We start from the raw sequence: 19,338 nt of genomic DNA on the forward strand, positions 1-19,338 counted from the left end.
TTTACGCGGGGTTGCGTATAAGTCCCGTCTCCACATCCCGAAAATCGGGCGGGCCGAGCGAGCGTTCTTCCCCCCTCCTCTCAAATTTCTGGGTCCTCCGGTTGAATGCTGTCCCGGGCGCGATGCCGGTGTCGCTGGAACACCCGACTGGAACCTGGAAGTCTCCCAAGGACGGTCGGCGACTCGGCAGGGCGCTGTCGGGTACTTTCCTTGGGGTGTCCCGTCGGTAACAGGTGGGAATCCTTTTTTCAGTGGAGAGCCGTCTCGTTTATTACTTCCCTGGGGATTGGGGATGACCTGCATGGGGGAAATATGGAGTTTGGTTTTCGAGAAGGTGCGATTCATCAATATTGCGTATGTCATTGAGAAGAATCGAGTATTAGATACTATAACGATGCTATTTATTGATAATCGCAAGATATGGTAAAGTCTATGCTTGAAATCAGCGTCAGCAAGAGCGAGATGCATCTAAAAACTTGACATATAGTCTTTCTCCTGTCGCGCTGCGTTCTTGCAAACACTTAGTCTTCATGAAGTTCGAGGTAAGTGCCTGGCAGCATCGATGCTCGTCCGGATCTCTTGCGCAACATACCTACCTTCCACAGGCAGGTTAGGTACCAGACCTGCTCGGCGTCTGCCCATCGGTCCTTCCCGGGCTTACTCCGAGGATCGACTTTCCTTTGCTGCTGCCTCAGGTAAATTCTATGAACGACTTCGCAAAGAACTCCGGTCTAAAGTGTACAGGAAGCTTTGACATAAGTAGACTTACCAGTTGCACCTCACAAAGTCACAACCGACTCAACTGCCAGACTGCCAAAGCTCCCTCCAGCACATTTCGCGCTAGCTCACCACCTGAACAGTGACTGAGGTCCCCCGCCAGCTTCTCCACGGCTGCTCCACAAACAATCGCGCCGCGACCCCCAGCAACTTGCAGCCCACTGACGTGACTGCCTAGGAACCTTGGGTGGTCAGAAAGTGAAAGCGCGCGGCGGGTCACGTGCAGAGCTCCTACCTCTCCCAATTTACGCGGTGGATTTTTCGGATCTCGCGTCGCCAGCAGCAACCTGGAACCTTTCGTTCTTCAACCCCTTCTCTGCCAACAAATCCGTCACTCACTACGCAGCGACGATGGCGGAGATCAAGATCGACAACAAGGCTTTCCACGAGCGCACTTCGCGCTTCGCCAGCGCATGGAAGAATGACTTGCGATCCAAGGATGGCAACATCTTCCATGGCGCCTCGTCCATCGTCGTGATGATGGGCAAGGTGGAGGAGGTCCCCGAGCTGCACAAGAACAACGCCATGCACGTTAGTCGCCTCCCTTCCAATCCGCGACGACACGACCATCCCCATTCCGTCTGCCATCATCATTGTGGACAGATCAAGAGCTGACGTTTTTTTTGCGCATTTAGTTTTGGCTTCTTGGCTACGAATTCCCGACGACGATGATGCTGCTCACCACCGAGAAGATCCACATCCTTACGACTGCGAAGAAAGGTGAGGAGTTTTCGCCATCACTGCGCCACCCGCGCAACGAGCGTCAGCTAACTCAATCTCAGCCAAACATTTGGAACAGTTGAAGAACGGCCGATTCCCCCTCGAGGTCCTTGTTCGAGGCAAGGACGCCGCTGAGAACGAGAAGCTTTTTGTCAAGCTCGCTGAAGTCATCAAATCTTCGGGCGTAAGTTATTGCTCTGTGTGATCAATGTCGACCATTACTAACGCAGCCGTCTCGCAGAACAAGGTTGGCACCATTGCCAAGGACACCTCCAAGGGTCCCTTCATCGAAGAGTGGAAGAAGATTTTCGCCGACCAATGCAAGGATGTCGAGGAGGTCGACGTTTCCCAAGCCCTTTCCCAGCACGCCTTCTCCGTGAAGGACGAAACCGAGCTCCGAGCCATGCGAACCGCTTCCAAGGCCTGCGTCGCCTTGATGACCCCCTTTTTCCTCGAAGAAATGTCCGACATTCTTGATAAGGAGAAGAAGGTCAAGCACAGCGCGCTAGCAGACAAGGTCGACAAGAAGCTTGACGATACCAAGTTCTGGAAGACGGTTGAGCTTCCGAACAAGACGAAGCTTCCCGCAGACTTGGACCCTGCACAGCTGGACTGGGTTCTGGGCCCTCTCGTGCAGAGTGGTGGAAAATACGACTTGAAGATGAACTCGGAGAGCAACGACGACATTTTGCACCCCGGTACTATTGTTGCTGCTATGGGCCTGCGCTACAAGTCGTACTGCTCGGCCATCGCCCGTACGTACCTTGTCGACCCGAACAAGTCGCAAGAGAGCAACTATAAGCTTCTTTTCAACATCCACAACATGATTCTCAAAGAGGTTCGCGATGGCGTCGTTATCAAGGAGGTCTACAACAAGGCTTTGAGCATGATCAAGGCCAAGAAACCTGACCTGGAGAAACACTTCTTGAAAAACGTTGGTTGGGGCGTCGGCTTGGAGAACAGAGACCCGACCTTGATTCTAAACGCGAAGAACTCCCGAGCCCTGAAGGATGGCATGACCCTTGTCATCACAACGGGCTTCAGCGATATTGAGAACCCTCAACCCCAAGACAAGAACAGCAAGATCTACTCTTTGGTCATCACCGACACGATCCGTGTGACATCGAGCGAGGCAGTTGTTTTCACCGGAGAGACTCCTATCGACGCAGATTCAAATTCCTTCTTCTTCAAAGACGAGGAGGAAGCCCAGCCTACGCCCAAGAAGGAGAAGAAGGATTCTCGAGTTGGTGCTGTTGCTACTAAGAACATCACTTCTACGAGGTTGAGATCCGAGCGGACAACCACAGTCGATGACGATGCGGACAAGAGACGCCGGGACCATCAAAAGGACTTGGCGTCAAAGAAGCAGAAGGAAGGTCTTGCGCGCTTCTCCGAGTCGACCAGCGGGCAAAATGGCAAAGAGGTGAAGAAGTTCAAGCGCTTTGACTCATACAAGCGTGACAACCAGTTCCCTCCCAAGGTCCGCGAACTGCAGATCGTGGTCGATGCGAGAAATGACACAGTGATACTTCCCGTCATGGGTCGCCCTGTCCCATTCCATATCAACACGATCAAGAATGCCAGCAAGAGTGATGAAGGTGACTGGTCGTTCCTCAGAGTCAACCTGCTCTCCCCAGGCCAGGGTGTCGGTCGCAAAGACGACCAGCCTTTCGAGGATGCATCGGCTCATTTCGTCAGAAGTCTGACATTCCGGTCGACGGACGGCGATCGCTACCAAGAAATCGCTACGCAGATTTCCAACATGAAGCGGGATGTGAACAAGAAAGAGCAGGAGAAGAAGGAGCTGGAGGATGTTGTCGAGCAGGACAAGCTCGTCGAAATAAGAAGTAAGCTAGCCTCTTCCTTGACCACTCTGAAAAGCCTACTGACCAATTTCATTAGATCGCCGTCCTGCTGTGCTCGACAATGTCTTCATTCGCCCTGCCATGGAAGGAAAGCGAGTTCCTGGTAAGGTGGAAATCCACCAGAATGGTATTCGATACCAGTCGCCGCTTAGCACGCAGCAACGTGTCGATATTCTATTCTCAAACGTCCGCCACCTATTCTTCCAGCCTTGCCAGCACGAGTTGATCGTCATCATCCACATTCACTTGAAAGACCCCATCATGGTTGCCAACAAGAAGAAGACCAAGGATGTGCAGTTCTACCGCGAGGCGACTGATATCCAGTTCGATGAAACAGGCAACCGCAAGAGAAAATACCGCTACGGCGATGAGGACGAGTTCGAACAGGAGCAGGAGGAGCGTCGTCGCCGTGCCGAGCTTGACCGCCTGTTCCAAGGTTTTGCCCAGAAGATTGCCGAGGCTGGCAAGAACGAGAACATCGAGGTAGATGTTCCTATCAGAGACCTAGGCTTCCATGGCGTGCCATTCCGAAGCAACGTTTTTATCCAGCCCACCACGGAGTGCTTGATCCAGGTAGTCGAGCCACCTTTCATGGTTATCACATTGGATGATATAGAAGTGGCTCATTTGGAACGTGTGCAATTTGGTCTGAAGAACTTTGATCTTGTGTTCGTCTTCAAAGATTTCACAAGAGCACCCTATCACGTCAACACTATTCCAGTAGAGTTCCTCGACCACGTCAAGGAATTCTTGGACTCTTCAGACATTGCCTACTCAGAGGGCCCTCTCAACCTCAACTGGCCGACAATCATGAAGACGGTCACTGCCGACACCCACCAGTTCTTCATTGACGGCGGTTGGTCCTTCTTGCAGGCGGAGTCCGACGATGAAGGAGAGGAGTCTGAGCCTGAGAGCAACTTTGAGATCGAGTCTGATGAGCTTGATGAGGCCTCCGAATCGAGTGAGGAAGACTCTGACTTTGGCTCCAACGTCTCTGACGAGGAGGAAGACGCCGAGATGAGCGATGAAGACGAGGGCGAGGACTGGGACGAACTCGAGGCCAAGGCCAAGAAGCGCGATCGAGAGGACGCCCGTGGCGGCGGTGACGACGACGACCGCGGCCGCAAGAAGAGAAAGCACTGAGCATTTGACTCTTTGGAAGCACCATTTGATGCGAAATGGCGGGTCGTGGGTACACACAGAAGCGTTTTCCATGATTGCATTGTTTTTTTGGTATCACTTGTATTATCAAATTTGTTGTGTAGGCGTCTAGGGGCGAGAGTATGGGGAGGTCCTTGGTGAACGCGGGCCGCCTCTTGCGGCCTTCAGGGCGACGGAACAGATAGCTTTCTTATTAATCCATGACGATTCCCGGATGGACATGATGGAACTTCCTTCCCCTCATTGTATGCATGATTTACTTCGATATGCATGATTTACTTCGAGCGACGCACAATGTTGTAGGTGTATGTGTGGAACGAAACTGATTTAATCATGCCTTGAAGAGATAATTTGATGGTCTGCCTGACCCTTGACCCTCGAACTCCAGATTCCCTCGGTAAGCTAAGGAACGTTAATGGTTTCTGCTGGTTGCCTACCTCGTCCCCCGTTCCTTTCTTTAGGGGGCTTTGAAAAAAAGTCATGCAGGGTCAGAAACCCAAAAAGTTCATAAAAAGAGGAAGCAGAACAAACAATGCGCGTCATTGACCAGCCGGTAAAGAATACCATAAACAAAAGTCCCCCTTCCTTATCCTCCTCAGCAGCGGGAGACGCTGTGAAGGGCGGGGTGTCCCTCTTGCAGTCGAGGTCCCCGTTACTCGTACAATTTCATGTCATTCCGTACAAAAACGCCGCAATGCTAGCCTTCCAAAACGATGCTGCGTCTGCTTGCCCGACCTCACAGGTGCGACCGGGGGGAAACAATACGTTGGCCCCCGACTGACGATGCAGTAACACTGTACGCCAGTCTTGTCGATGTTACAGAAGGTTCGGTCGAGTCAGATGCTGCACGCGCACGAAGAGGGCGCAGCGACTCATCGCGGGCCTTCTAGGCTTCGCCGGGTCGTACTTCGCGACCTGAAGCCATGGCCGAGCTGGGACCGGCACCCGGCTTGGAGCCAGGAGCATTGTTCCAGGAGAGGTAGGTGTGATCACCAAGCTTTCTACGTGGGTTGTCAGTATCAAGGCTCTAAAGGGGCTTGGGAGAGAGGAATGGCTTTCTTACCTCGGCTTGATAAGATGAGTGACAGTGAAGATCACACCCAGAAGGATGCACATGCCGCCGACTACTATGTAGGCGATTCCCAGGAAAGGGTTTCTGCCACCCATGATTGTTCGTGTGGTGATGACGATGGACTTGCTCCCCTTGTACTCAGTGGTTGGGAAATCTGCGTCTGGGTTAGCATTAAACGGCGAGTCGCGTTAGTTGGTAGACACTCACTATCAGTGATGTTAACCTCGTACGTGCCGGCCTTCATCGTCTCGTCGTCGTTGCGCTGGTAGAGCTTGCTGAAAGTTGGCAATCCAGCAGTCCTCATCCAAACTTGGAAGGCCTGCCACTCGGCGATGTTGGGCGGAGGGTGCTCAGTGGTGTAGTTGGGATACCGGACTCTCCAATTTGGTGGCGGCATGACATCAGCAGGGTCGTACTTGGTTTCCCCGTAAAGTTCGGCATCAGATGCCCAGGCGATACCCGAGTTGTTCTTCATCGGGTAGATCGAGTCCTCTTGAAGCATACGGGGCGAAGTAAACGTGTCGTTGAACATGGAGTTCGCAATCAGACCTGCCACTATGTGAATATGTGATCTAATGAGCAAGTGGACTGCGGAAAGACTTACCACAAGGGTAGTACGGCTTCAGGGCATCTGAGTCCCACTCAAGAGGCTCACAGGAAGAGCTGTTGACGTTGCTGGCGGACTCGGCATTTCCCTTAAGCTGCTTATCGTAGAAGGAAGCGACATAACGTCTATGGTTCTGGTAGAAGTTCGTGAGGTGGTAGTAGAACAGCACAGGCGGTCCCATATCCTCAGGAATTCTGAACTGGATTCTGCATTGCTTCGCCTCGTATGTAATCGGTCCGTCGGTGACGTCGACAGTTGTCACAGCCCACTCGGCATTCTTTGTCTGGTCGTCGCTCTTAAACGCAGTGCTGATGTACTTCGAGTCCATTTCGCCAAGAGTGGAGGTCGCTTCGGTGAGGCAGTTTGTGTAGTCGATGCGGATTTCCTTGACCTTCGAAGCGCGCATTTTAGTAATGGCCCTCTCGGTGTATCAATGCCATATTTACCTTCGCACTTGCGTAGAGCAATAGTCCGCCGATCGGGGCAAAAATGATTCCGATCGTGAAGAAGAGAGGCAAGACAGTCTTGGGCGTCAAAATTGGTCTGTAACAGTCAGCCACCGAGATTCCCTTGCGACTGTTCGTCTCTAGAGAGCTGTTGCCAAACTTACTGCCATGCCTTCAAACGTTGTTGTCTGAATGCCGTGTCTATTCAGAAGCATGTATCAGTACCATAAGCTTCATTTCCATCGCTTCCCAGCGCTTCCGCGATCGCTGAAGGGAGGTTGGCTTTGTTCCGGGGCTTCCACATACTCGCTGGTCGGCGGCTCTTCTTCTTGTCTTCCTTTTTTCCGGTGTTATGTTGCGATTCGATGGATTCGGCGTGGTTGACGCCAGGTGAGGGATCGGGCATCTTGGGCAATCGTGCACTCAGAAGGTGCGCGCGCGATTGATGTTGGTGATGTTGGCGATCGGTTGCTGTCGAGAAAGTCCAGACTAGAATGTGCTGGACCGGACAGACAGGAGAGTCGGAAGTCAGCGTAATTGTGGCTTGGCGTTCAATGCATGTATTAGGTCTAGCGTCGTGGCTGAGCAACCCACTTCCTCGTCAACACGGAGCACGGGCAGCCGCTGTTCAGTTATTAACTAGGGCCTTTGGATGCTGTACAGTCCGTTAAGCAGACCGAGAACAATGGAAGGAGCCAATCAGTTGGAGGGAACAATAGAGATCAAAGATGCCTTGGACGAGAATAGGATGCCATGATATCACAGGATACCAGTCATTGTACAGTTGAATTATTAGTGAGCACCTGCCCAGTCCGACTCCCAAAAGGTTCTAAGAATATTGGTAGAGAAAGACCCCCACCCCAAATCCTCAGTGACATTCAGTGGTTGGTTGTCTATTCGTAGGCGTATCAAGACATACCTGAGGCACGAGTTTGTCCTTTGAAAAAGAAAAAAAAAGCAAGTAGCCAGAGCGACAGATGCACGCCAAAAGGTTATGGCCATTTTTTTCGGAGTGAAACGAAAAGGATTTGCAAACACAATGATTGCAGGCATTAAAAAATGGCTGTCCCGGAGGTAAAATATTCCGAAACCGAGAATCGAACTCGGGGCTATGCCTAACCTCTCATTGGAGATGAGAGGGCATCATGTTGGCCACTACACCATATCGGATTGATGAATTTTCAGAAAGTTTTGCAGACTATGAACCTGACCCCTCAGACTAGTCCACAGCCCAGCTCCACAGTCCACTCGAGATGTCTTCTCTCTTTACTTCAATAGAAATTGCCGTTTACGATTCTATTCCGATACGAACAGCGATGTTGTCTTCTTATTCTAGCTTTACCTTAGTTGACAAATCGCAGAACATGATTAAACACTTCTTCTTTCGCCAGTCCTATCTAGAGCTTTGTCATCATTGAAGAAAGCATTTCCTAGGTAGCTCTCGCATGATCGTTCTTCACTTTTCATGGTCTTCTTAACTTACAGCACATGCTTATCACATGGCCGCCGACGGTTGCTTGAGTAATTCCATAGAAATCATGTTTAAAAACCCTTGTGTACGATGTGGTAGCTGGTGTAAAATGCAGTTGTGGAACGCTTATATTGAAAAAGAATCTGATAAAGTTGTAAGTAAGCGTTTGCCATCGAGATGTCAGAACGGGAACTTGACCAAGCGACATTTACCAAAGCCAAAGGGAATCAGGCTTGTAGAAGCATATTGAAACGCAGAGAGAGGCGAGAGCGTCATACATACATTTTCACCAAACCATGAAAGATGCTTCAGCCCAGTCTCAGGTCTTTCCTGAATAAGTCGCTCGACATCACCAGTTGTATCTGTCTTATATCACATCTAACAGGTCAGCGCTTGTAACGATTTCTTCGCAAAAAAAACATGGGCCGTCGTAAAGCATTGAGCATTCGGATGTAGGCGAGACTTGGCTGTCTGAAATGAACTCGACAGTGCGGCCCGGTGAAAGCGGCAGGCCGAGGTGTCGTTTAGAAAGTGCATCCTGAGACCAAGCAGCTCCCACAACTTTGGCTGGGAAAGGGATCGTCCCCCCTTGCTCGCACCCCTAAAAGGGTTGTACCGGCTTTGATCAGCGGGCTATCGAATGAAGGAGCCACTGGTAGGAGAGGTTTGGTGAGGGGCAATTGCGGGCGGACGGGGTAGTCCCACTGAAAGCGCCCTGAAATTCCACGGGAGGCCGTCCCCATGATGACATGGCCGAAACCAGGGGATCCAAGGAGCAAGATGCCTCAGTCCGAGAGTACGTACCGCCTGCATCTCGTCTGAGGCAGGGAGGCAAGGAGGCAATGGATTGAAAGCAGGCAAGGTGTCCTGGGATGCCTGGGTTTATTGCAAGTTGAGCCAGTCAGAGGCGATGCTGAGAGCTGCACAGAATCGCAACCGAAGCGGCTTGGAAGGTGAAGCCCGGACACTTCGGGCTGCAGGGAAGGCAAGCGGCAGCCGGCCACATGTTGATCTGTGCGCCTTCTAGAACTCTTCGACGGTCATGACTGGCCAACCGGGGTAGCAGGGCCCCTCAAAAGCTAGGACCTCACTGTCACCTTGTGGAAGGAGATGGGGACATTGAGGAGCAATGGAAGGAGGAAGGAGGGGAGCACCTGCTTCTTTGCTGCTGTTGTTTGACTGGAAGCAGCGATGCGTCAAAGGCCCTCCGTGCCTCCTGCTTCTCAACCCCCCCACCTTCTTCCCCCCCATCCCAGAGCAATCCACGTCCCTAAACCGAACCCAAAAAGCTTCCCTTCCCTTGGCCTTTTCCACTTCTGACATTCTTCATTTCGTGCTCTCATCTCGTCACCTCCTCCCGCTTCCCTCGACTTGAACAAACAAGCGAACGCTGTCCTCGTGGCCTAATCTCGAACCCGGACGACAGCACGAGAGCAGGAACAGCAATCGGCCACTTGCTTCGCCCCTCGTCTGTCCTATTTCCTAGCTAGCGGCATTCACAACCTCGACCTTACCGTACCCCTAGTTGCTGCACCGCACGAAGTTAATTAGCAACTCTCTCTTCCTCCTCTCCCACTTATTGCTCCCGGGGATCTTCATCCGCGTCTTAGCTATCAACAAAACTCCTCCCCGGTCTTGCCAGTCCTTCGCTCCAGTATAACGTCGACAGCAGCCTCCTACCTGAATAGGCGGTGGCCAATATCACGAAAGCTAGCCAGCTCCCCGCCCAGATCATCATCACCCACTAGCTAGCTCCTCCCGCTGTGGTAAGTGATAGCTCCCGTCCGTTTATTGCCACGCGCAGCCCCAGCCCAATTGTCAAGGTTAAGCCCACCAAGCACCCGCTTTCCCTTGCTTGTCATTTCACTACAACAGCTTCTGCTTTTCGTAGCCCTCTTGTCATCTGTATCAGACTCCTGATCTCCAACTTAAGCGTTCCATGGTATTTATCTTGTCCTGTCTCTCCTCTCGTTTGTCCGGTATCCATTTCGGAACCTTGCCACTCTACTGCGTCAGAGCCCTTCTAGCAACAGCGGTATCTATTGAACGCGATCCGCTTCATTTCAGAATCTTGCCTCTACCCGACGCAGTCGCTAGGGAGCGGTGGTCAGCTTGATTGGTGCAGCCTGAACGCGGGGACGAAGCATTAGGTGCTCTTCAACTTGCACCCTGCTCAACGACCCCACCAATTTTACAGCATTCTTTTGTCCACCACCCTACCCTGATGACCTCAGAGAACCTGGCAACCCTCTAACATTCCTCACGGTGCAATCTGGACGTCGTGGGCCGAAGCTGATCTGAGCACAAATAGTTTGCAAACAACTCTCCACCCGACTACTTACTGTCAACGTCCTTGAACGTTGCGCCGATCGAACACCTTCCAAAGGGCGAATCGTGACGGTTTATATCGAAACGAAGCATCTTTCCTTGTACGAGTAACCTATACCGCAACCATGTCTGGCATGTTCAAGAGTCCTTTTGGGGCAAACGCCAATCCTTTTGGAGGACCTACCGATGGACCTCCCGCAGGAGGCAATGCCATTCACCGTGTGATCGAAGAGGAAGAGAACGATACTGTTACGTCTCCGACATCACCAAATTTCGGCATGAATACGGGTATGACTTTCAACGGCCCATTCGGCGGGGATGCCGCAGACGACGCTCCGCCTTCTGCGCTGAGAAGCCCACCGAACCCCGAGAGTTACCCTGCCCAGTACAATTTCGGCCGCCGAACCTCGGTCTCTGCTGAGTCTCTTAAGCCTAGTGCGGACACATACGACAACTGGTCGCCCCCTTATCACGAGAAGACCAAAGAGCAGTTGGGCCGTTTGCAAACTGCCATTGAGGGCAATTTCCTGTTTTCCCATCTAGATGAGGAACAGAGTGGCCAGATTCTGGGTGCGCTGAATGAAAAACCCATTCCCGCCAAGGATATCAAGGTAAGTTGAGTCAATGGGGTGATGTTGAAGGGACTTCTAACACTTCACGACAGGTTATCAGCCAAGGTGACGCGGGCGACTTCTTCTACGTGGTAGAGAAGGGGTCGTTTGATGTATATGTCAACAGCAGCGGGAACTTGCAGCCTGGCCCTGAGGGCATGGGCCAGAAAGTCGGAACCATCCAGGCAGGGGGCTCTTTTGGTGAACTGGCCTTGATGTACAACGCTCCCCGTGCTGCGACTGTCATTTCTGCCGAATCTGGATGCACTCTCTGGGCGCTTGATCGCCTAACGTTCCGCCGTATTCTCATGGAGTCGACATTCGCTCGGCGACGGATGTACGAGAGTTTCCTCGAAGAGGTTCCTTTGTTGCAAAGCCTCACACCTTACGAGCGATCCAAGATTGCCGACGCACTGGAGACCCAGAAGTACGCTCCTGGAGCTACTATCATCAAGGAGGGGGACCCAGGTCACGCATTCTTCCTTCTGGAGAGCGGTGAGGCCGATGCCTACAAGGCTGGCGTTAAGGAATCTGTCAAGCACTACAGCAAGGGAGATTTCTTTGGTGAGCTGGCGCTTTTGAACGATGCTCCTCGCGCCGCTAGCATTGTCGCGACGTCGGATGTCAAGGTTGCGAGTCTCGGCAAGAACGCCTTCCAGAGACTCCTTGGTCCCGTTGAAGGCATCATGAGACGGACAAAATACGAGGAGGTCAAGACCGGCGTTGAGGAGATGGACCCGCTTCAAGCGGCCTGAGAGGAACCTGGGGATGTTTGATTTTGCGTATGATCCAAGTTTGGATGGCAGACTTTGGGAAGGTTGAAGAGGGTGAATGTCAACATTCACGACGGCGTTAGGCGGAACCCCCTACCTTCGCTTCCTAAGAGACACGGCTAGTGACGTCCAGATACCTGTTAGTAAAGATTATATTTCTTCCACGACGCAAGCAGATTTGAAGTTTGTGAAGATAACGTTCCATGTGGTATCATTAATTAGTTCTTGTGATTGGTACAGTTACAATAAGATGCGGCACTCGTCATGTGCTGCGTCTGCGCAGTGCGATGCTTCTCAGCCGCCCTTTACCCTCATTTCTTCTAGAACCTCTCGTCTCAATTGCTCGACTGCAATCTCGGTTTCTAGTGTCCTTCCAACACCCTTCTTCCAGTTCTCCTCCAGCCCCTTCATCTCTGCCGCTACTTCTTCCTGTTGGCGTCTCCGGGTGACAGTCAAAACATCAATGAGGCGCTTCGTTTCAGCAAGATCACGCTCGAACCCTTTCAGTTCATTCTCGAGTCCCCAATTGCCAATCAACCACGCGTTCTTTCCCCATTTATCTAACAGATTTAGATTTTGGGCACGGGTATCGAGGTAGGCGTAGGAAATGTAGGCCTTCTGGAGTGAGTCGGCGAGACGGATACGGTCTTCTTCCGTCGACGTTGCCTCGGAGTCGGAGAAAGGTTCTTGTGTTTGATAGCGCTCGAGATCAATGGCTTTAAGAGGCTGTTTGGAGGCGACACGCTCCAGCTCCAGTTCGACGAGGGAGGAGAAGGACGGTTCTTTGTAGTTTGGCGCAGGCGCCGGGGTAAAGGTGGATAATTCAGCTCGGATTAGGGACTCGGCAGCTTCGCGCTCTGCCGGTGTGGGCTCGTCATCAATATCTGCGGGCGTTGCTCGTTAGTCGGAGAGTATGCGCGGCAAATGGTTGGAATAACAAACGTACATGGCAGCGACTCGTGGAAGGCGTTCAACGCAGACATTTTGTAGGTGTACCCGACAAGGACTTCGTAACCGGGGGACTTGGAATAAAGAATTCGGTTTCTGTCAAACGGACCGTATTCCCGGTGGAGGGTTCCTGAGGGGTTGATGGTATGGATGGTAGGTGGTGGTGTCCGTAGGTGTCTTTGCCGATGTTAAACGGCGCGAGGCTGCCGCGATCGCGGTTCAGAAATTTGGAACCTTGGGACGCACTGACGCACTGACGCACGCGCATTGGATAGGTACCTCGCCTTACCTTAGCTGCCCGATAAGAAGATAAAGTCGGCTACAAGGAAGACGGGCGCGTGCGTTCATTTGGCTTTGTGGAATCGGGTGCACAGGCCATCCTGCCGTCGATCATTGGTGCGAAGCTTGCGAAGCTTGCGAGGGTCCACTCACATAAACACAACGCTTGAGCAGCCAGATTGCCAGAGCAGACAAATCAGCCCTCTTCAGCAGTCGACTAGCGACGCTTCAGCGCTAGCGGGCTGAAAAGGTCCCCTGGCTTTAGGGTACCCCACCCACCAATTGCTGCCCCGAGTGCTTGGGCTGGACTCGCTCTACGCAATCCGTCCCGATTTTCTATGACAGGCAAGCACGCAAGACAACGATTAACTTGGCAGATGCATGGTGGGACGACGCGGGACCTGACGTGCAGGCATGGCGTTAGTTGTCGATGGCTTCTTGCCTTTCCCCACCGGGACCTTTCTTCTTTCTGGTTTTCTCCAACAGCACTCACCAGGTGGGCTTACTAAAAGGCTGACGCAAGGTGCTAACTTCTGCACTTGCCTGATGGAACTGGTTGATTTCTTTGACAGAGGCAAGCCTCACATTTATCCGAGAAACATGTCAACATCAGAGAGGCGTCGACGATAACGGAATGGAAGTGTTCAGTACGCCTTCATTCCTTCTAGACGACTTCCACGTGGAAGCAGGTGTAAAGTGGCTCTCGCAATCTCGTTTTTCTTGGAATGGACGTCTTCCAGAGAGTCTATCGCAACGCATTTCCACCAATCGAGAACTATTCAACATTACCACCTAGGCAGTGGAATCTCTCCCATCGGCATGTTGAAGAAGAACGGCACGAACTATTTAGCCAGATATGCACCCGCGTCCCAGATTTGATCCACCCAGAAGTCATCGTCTCTACGCTTGGTCTCTGTTCGCTCTTCGTTCGTCGTTGCCGAAGCGCTTTCCCATTCCGTCGCCCGCAAGTCGTGCAGGACGGATATGGCGAATGGGATCCGGAATGTAACCCGGGGGCCTGGAGCAACCCAAGAGGCGACAGTCGCGAGACGTCGTTCGCCCGTCAGTGGTCCACTACCCCGAGCTATATGACCTTGGTGTTCCATCCGTGCCTCGCCCTCGTCGGACTATGGAAAGGTGGCTGTCACCGGTCTTGCCGGAAGCAGTGGTCCGGGTACGCTCTGTTCGCGATTCCAGCCTGGATCGTCCTCTTCTCATCGAGTCTCCACCACGTGAGGGGGCTAAAAGGCGGCCGCCTCCTTGGCTTAGTGTGGCGCGCTCCTGGCCGAACTATCGCATGCGGCACATCATGTTGTTGAAAGGAGTACAACTCGGGACCTACGAAGGATGAAGTTGCCTACCCTTAAATGTCGCTGGCAAGGCCAGCTTCGGGTGCCCCTTTTGCGTTTTGTTGTTTGTTGTGGACGGTGGCTTCTGTAGAGAAGAAGAAAAACGTGACAAACAGCCTTGTGATACCAATGCTCCTTCTTTAAGAAGCAATTATCCCCATTGACACGGTCCAGGGTCTTGGGAAGGTTTTCTTCGAATTTTATTTGTCGACAAAACGGTCTCACTTCGGACACCATGAGGTTTCCATTGTCTTTTGCCTTTTTGGTAGCTGCGCTACTAGCTGTTATGGCCGCAGCTCAGAAAGTCAACAGCATCACGGATGCTGTAGCCCAGCTTCCCACATGCGCGGTAGGGGTTTCTCCTCTCTAGGTTTCGAGCCGGCATCGTCTAACTTTGCTCTAGGTTACCTGTATTCTATCCGCTGTCAAGGACTCACCGTGCGGGTTAACGAACACGACTTGTATCTGCAACGATTCGAAATTCGAGTCAGATACCGAGACATGTATAGTTGGAGCATGTAGTATCAAGGACACACTTCGTCAGTCATGCCCTTCCGCCTGACTCTCAGTGGCATATACTAACAGCTCGAAGACGCCAAAGCTGTGTTCCAGACTACATGCAATAAACCTATCCGAGATCACAGCGCAGAATATGTCCGGCTTACATGGGTCCTGATGGGACTCACCACCTTCGTCGTTGGAGCCCGTTTGATTTACAAGTATTTCTCGTCGGCACAGCTCGGGCTCGATGACTTGTTCACATTTCTTGCCTACCTGGCCATCCTTCCATCGTTCATCATCAACCTCGCTGGAATTCTCCCTGCCGGCCTCGGTAAAGACATCTGGACCCTCACACCACATCAAATTGAAAGCTTCGGTTATTGGTTCTACATCTTGGAGCCAATGTACTTCGTACAGATGGGTATTGTTAAGATGGCGATTCTATGCTTCAACATGCGCATCTTCGACCGAGCCGGGCTTGGAAAGCTCCTTTGGGGCACAGCCGCCTTCAATGCCGTTACCACCTTCGTGTTTCTCATGGTTGGCATTTTCCAATGCACGCCTATCCACTACTACTGGACGAGATGGGACGGCGAGCAGCAAGGTACTTGCATCAACATTAATGCAGTTCCGTGGGCCAACGCCATCATCAGTATCCTTCTGGACCTTTGGATGCTGTATCTTCCTTTGTCGCGGATCCGAACTCTCAATCTGCACTGGTGGAAGAAGCTAGCCGTCACACTTATGTTCTGTGTCGGTACTTTGTAAGTTCCAACGCGAATCCATGACTGACCCTGCAGACGTTGTGCTAACATCGCCAAGCGTCACCATCGTTAGTATCCTGAGACTTCAATCGCTTATCCGGTTCGCAAACTCATTGAACCCTACGTGGGATCAATACGACATCGCATTCTGGACATGCCTCGAGGTTCCTACCGGCATTATCTGTTGCTGTCTCCCAGCCATCCGTCTCATTCTCATCAAGGCCTTTCCCAAGCTCTTCGGAATGCTTACCAAGCGCTACGACACACAAAAGCATGCGGACTCACCCTCGAGCGCCGCGGACGGGAGCCGAAGCGCGAACCGCATGTCTCGCCCTCTCGGCGACTCCTCGACTACGGAGCTGCAATCAGCCCTGCGAGGCGGCAAAGGCATCGTTTGCACTAAGCATTTTGCGCTGGAGACACATGACACGTCGAGTGTCTACGGAATGCAAGATCTGAAGTCCGGGAGTGCCAAGAATAGCCTCACACAAAGCCACCGATCAACGTCGATCTCGCACACTTCCAGCAATATCTCGGACTACGGCGCGCCTGGACGGAAACAGTCTGGTCCCTCCGAGCACTAAGCATAAACCCCAGCATCGGTCTTTGAACATGGAACGGTACCCGGAAAAGCATAGAATCTAGACGGCTGAAATCGATGACTAGCGGCACTCCAATAAGCGACACCAGATTATTACATATTCTTTCTTTTGTCCTTTTTTCGGATAGAAACAATGCGCAGGCGTTAGGAGTTAGTCGGGATTAACCCTTGTCATGTTTTAATACCCAGTTATATATGTATCATATCGAAACCAATGGGAAAGGAAAACAAAGAGACGAACGCTGATGAGAAGATGACATCCAGTGGATGATGAGACTGCCATGCGACGGTTTTGGATGTAAATGCCGAGATGTCAGATAGTAAATCCTACATCTCCGAGGTGCGGTAGAGATCAATAAACATTTGAAATATCGTGCCCGCTCTAACCACTCTTGATTTGGCTGGGCGTTGTTTGTGGTGATGCAAACAGCTTACTTCCCACACTGCTTTGTTCGCAGGTGACGATGCCATGATAGCCACTCATTCAATCACAAACAGCCTTCACGGGTATGCGGTCTGTAGAAGCTCGGGTTTTCCGCAGTAGGTCGCTTCCACTTCCCCCAATACGAAACATCCGGGGATTTGGGTGGTACTGTTGACCCTCTTCACATGCCATTACTTAGAAGCTACGCATATCCGGGTTTCTGGGTCTGATGTCTTTGATCTTAAGACCGAAGTGCGAGCTTGGTAATACTACTTACTACCTGGTATCCGAGAACTTAAGGTGTCAATTCCATTTACGTTTTGAAATGCTGTAAGGTCCACAGCAAGAACGTTGATGGCATCTTTCCTCTTTTCGGATCTTAGAATGGGGGAGGCAGGCGCAGGTCAGGCAGTGGCTCCTTCCTCTGAACGATGTGATTAGGAAACCCTCCTGCAATGGTAAGTACCTGGTAGTACGAGGCCCTTCTGCCATATTCCATCGAGAGAACTTTCCTTCACTCATGGTAATCTTCTTCAATGGACCATCATCATCCTAGACATCTCCCACAATTGATGCGTATTCCATACTCCCGATGCAATACGCATAATGTCGGCTTCCTCCATCCAAACGTTCTTTCCGAGGGAGGTTTCGACAACGCCTCACACTGCTTCGAGAGATAGAACGGGACCGCCGCGAGTCGACGGCTTTACCCAAGCAGAAATAGAGTCTGGACACAACCCCCTTGACCGGATTTGGAACCCATCGGAAGAGTACTCGGAGGTGCGTATTGGGCAGATTGAGCCGGGCCCAAATCGCATATGCTTCACTGGCCGCGTCGTCAATTACACACCGGCTCTCCTCGACTCTAAGAACAACTACAGCCGCCCGGCACACCAGCTGGTCGTCATTGATGGAACCGGTGCAATAGCAGTATTTACCACCTCCTTTCCTTGGGTGCACTACCCTTGAGCAAGACCGGGCTGATCCCTTTATATAGGTCAAGGTCATTCCAATCGGGATTCCAGCATCAATTCTGGTGATAGGTCAGCTCGTCACCATATGGGCGACTTGGGTAGGAAGCACAGGAGGTGCACATTATGCCAGCATTCCTTATGTGACCACGTACACGCCCATCAATCCGGTGGACGTTGGCACCAGGCAGTTCATTCAGTTTCTCCCGGACACTGTCGAAAACCAACAACTCTACAGAACGCCTTTGGAATGCGACCAAGGCAAACAGGACCCCAAACCACTTCCAGGCTTGATGACTCTTTGTCAATACCTCAAGACGGGGTATGAGACTGCAGGGGCTCGAATTATTGTCTGCGTCAAAAGTATTGGATCTCGGAAACGTGTTGTGACGAAAGACCGCTCGAGAGAGCTGGAACTTCTCGAGATCACGGTCTGGGACGATACCGCCAGTTGTGTGTTGACTCTCTGGGAAGACAAGGCCAACTCTGCCAGATTCTGGAAGCCTAACGAGACGATGCTACTCTTCACGAGTCCGAAATTTGTGGCCCCACGGGACAACAAGTCAGCACCGACGAACGCCAGCATCGGTCTTGACCACAATACCTTGATTGATGTCGACCCGGACTTCCAGGACGCCAAGTGGCTTCGACAGTGGGTGGTGAAGAGAGTCAAGAAGGAGTGTGTGTATATGCCATTTCCCAGAGACATATGGAATGCAGAAGAAGCTGTTCATGGACCGGTCCGGGCGCTCTTCACCCTGGCCGAAGTCGACGACTTCGCCCGCGCTGACCCGGCCAGTGACTTCACCGGCAAGTTGAACCTCACCATACTCGGTATAGACCTGCTGGATCTTAGTCGCAGAAAGATGCTTTGCTGCATAGAGTGGTGAGGATGAGCCCTTCCTCTCTGAGTCAAGTCTGCTCGCAGCAATGGAGAAGAGCACCACAGCTGACGGATCTACCTGCTTTAGTTGTGGAGTTCCCCTATATGCAAACCAAACGTCTGCGACATGCAAGAACTGCTTGCAAGAAAGGTCCCTCGTTCTCAACCCCCGAATCATGGGTATCCTGGCAGACGAAACAGGCTGCGTTGCACAAGGGAAGCTTGTCTGGAGTGACCAGGCTTGGAGCGAGCTCTTCTTCCCCGCTATCGAGTCAAGCGACACGGCGAACACGGAGCCGGAGGCAGCGGGCGAGGTGAAGCTACTTCCACTTCCTTCTTCCCTTCGTCCCATAGCTTCATGGGAGGAGCTTACCTTGAAGGATGCCAGTGGACTCCGAATCTTGGAGGAGCAAATGTTGTACGCCCGTTTTACTTTGACATTCGGCTAGTCCCCGTTTGTCGAGCGGCTGTGTGTGCTTGGAGTTGAGTGGTGAAGGGTTCGTATCTTCCAAGAGTGGCTCAAAAGCGGGGGTTGCAGTTCTGTTTCGTCATGGTGTTGGTGGTGTAAAGGGGTTGCTCAGCTGGCGATGAGGGGTCAGGACGAGGAACTCAGAAGACGCGGCCCGTCTATTGAGGGGGACACAAAGCAAGGCAGATACGGCGAGGACATTTGCTTCCAGATGGTGCATATGATTAGAAGTGGCTTACAAGTTTGCTTGCTCACTGTTGATTGCTCACATTAGGCTGAATTGAAAACATTCTGGCAGATATATGCTCTGGGGAAGTG

General features: G+C 52.0%; 7 protein-coding genes and 1 non-coding gene across 8 annotated transcripts; 4 read left to right on the forward strand and 4 right to left on the reverse strand.

The window, feature by feature from the left end:
• Window positions 1-1,128: 1,128 nt before the first annotated feature.
• BDP81DRAFT_389465 (FACT complex subunit SPT16) lies at window positions 1,129-4,505 on the forward strand (the record flags this gene model as incomplete). Its single annotated transcript, XM_060587257.1, has 5 exons — window positions 1,129-1,308; window positions 1,413-1,497; window positions 1,560-1,681; window positions 1,739-3,344; window positions 3,400-4,505. 5 exons carry the CDS (start codon window positions 1,129-1,131, stop codon window positions 4,503-4,505), a joined length of 3,099 nt encoding a protein of 1,032 aa, XP_060450383.1.
• A 904-nt stretch (window positions 4,506-5,409) lies between these two features.
• On the reverse strand, window positions 5,410-7,054 carry BDP81DRAFT_457257 (LEM3 family/CDC50 family protein; the record flags this gene model as incomplete). Its single annotated transcript, XM_060593265.1, has 7 exons — window positions 5,410-5,524; window positions 5,587-5,749; window positions 5,803-6,144; window positions 6,200-6,593; window positions 6,649-6,745; window positions 6,813-6,849; window positions 6,955-7,054. 7 exons carry the CDS (start codon window positions 7,052-7,054, stop codon window positions 5,410-5,412), a joined length of 1,248 nt encoding a protein of 415 aa, XP_060450384.1.
• Window positions 7,055-7,168: 114 nt separating this feature from the next.
• On the reverse strand, window positions 7,169-7,797 carry BDP81DRAFT_415484 (uncharacterized protein). Its single transcript, XM_060589460.1, has one exon. The coding sequence runs from the start codon at window positions 7,699-7,701 to the stop codon at window positions 7,441-7,443; it is 261 nt and encodes an 86-aa protein (XP_060450385.1). The 5' UTR covers window positions 7,702-7,797; the 3' UTR covers window positions 7,169-7,440.
• On the reverse strand, window positions 7,731-7,818 carry BDP81DRAFT_t67. The gene has a single exon. It is a non-coding gene; the product is annotated as a tRNA-Glu (tRNA).
• A 2,754-nt stretch (window positions 7,819-10,572) lies between these two features.
• On the forward strand, window positions 10,573-11,813 carry BDP81DRAFT_389467 (camp-dependent protein kinase regulatory subunit; the record flags this gene model as incomplete). Its single annotated transcript, XM_060587258.1, has 2 exons — window positions 10,573-11,058; window positions 11,112-11,813. The coding sequence occupies 2 exons, from the start codon at window positions 10,573-10,575 to the stop codon at window positions 11,811-11,813; spliced, it is 1,188 nt and encodes a 395-aa protein (XP_060450386.1).
• Window positions 11,814-12,015: 202 nt separating this feature from the next.
• Window positions 12,016-13,027, reverse strand: BDP81DRAFT_81692 (Pre-mRNA-splicing factor SPF27). The gene is made up of 2 exons (XM_060596327.1): window positions 12,778-13,027; window positions 12,016-12,715 (listed from the first exon to the last, which is right to left on the reverse strand). Exons 1-2 carry the CDS (start codon window positions 12,812-12,814, stop codon window positions 12,126-12,128), a joined length of 627 nt encoding a protein of 208 aa, XP_060450387.1. The 5' UTR covers window positions 12,815-13,027; the 3' UTR covers window positions 12,016-12,125.
• A 1,615-nt stretch (window positions 13,028-14,642) lies between these two features.
• Window positions 14,643-16,256, forward strand: BDP81DRAFT_389469 (uncharacterized protein; the record flags this gene model as incomplete). The annotated part of the gene is made up of 4 exons (XM_060587259.1): window positions 14,643-14,756; window positions 14,811-14,946; window positions 15,000-15,672; window positions 15,731-16,256. 4 exons carry the CDS (start codon window positions 14,643-14,645, stop codon window positions 16,254-16,256), a joined length of 1,449 nt encoding a protein of 482 aa, XP_060450388.1.
• Window positions 16,257-17,303: 1,047 nt separating this feature from the next.
• Window positions 17,304-19,174, forward strand: BDP81DRAFT_477957 (uncharacterized protein; the record flags this gene model as incomplete). Its single annotated transcript, XM_060594836.1, has 3 exons — window positions 17,304-17,627; window positions 17,695-18,554; window positions 18,640-19,174. 3 exons carry the CDS (start codon window positions 17,304-17,306, stop codon window positions 18,998-19,000), a joined length of 1,545 nt encoding a protein of 514 aa, XP_060450389.1. The 3' UTR covers window positions 19,001-19,174.
• Window positions 19,175-19,338: the final 164 nt, after the last annotated feature.

Source organism: Colletotrichum phormii (genome assembly GCF_030913505.1).
Source record: "Colletotrichum phormii strain CBS 102054 chromosome Unknown BDP81scaffold_2, whole genome shotgun sequence".
NCBI classification, from domain to species: Eukaryota; Fungi; Ascomycota; class Sordariomycetes; order Glomerellales; family Glomerellaceae; genus Colletotrichum; species Colletotrichum phormii.

What these genes read in the sequence shown, in the direction of transcription:
- BDP81DRAFT_415484 (XM_060589460.1), bottom strand. Translation starts at nt 7,701, where the DNA reads ATGCCTGCAATCATTGTGTTTGCAAATCCTTTTCGTTTCACTCCGAAA.
- BDP81DRAFT_81692 (XM_060596327.1), bottom strand. Translation starts at nt 12,814, where the DNA reads ATGTCTGCGTTGAACGCCTTCCACGAGTCGCTGCCAT. An exon ending in CTTCCACGAGTCGCTGCCAT is followed by an intron (nt 12,716 to 12,777) that starts GTACGTTTGTTA and finishes CAACGCCCGCAG; the next exon opens with ATATTGATGACGAGCCCACA.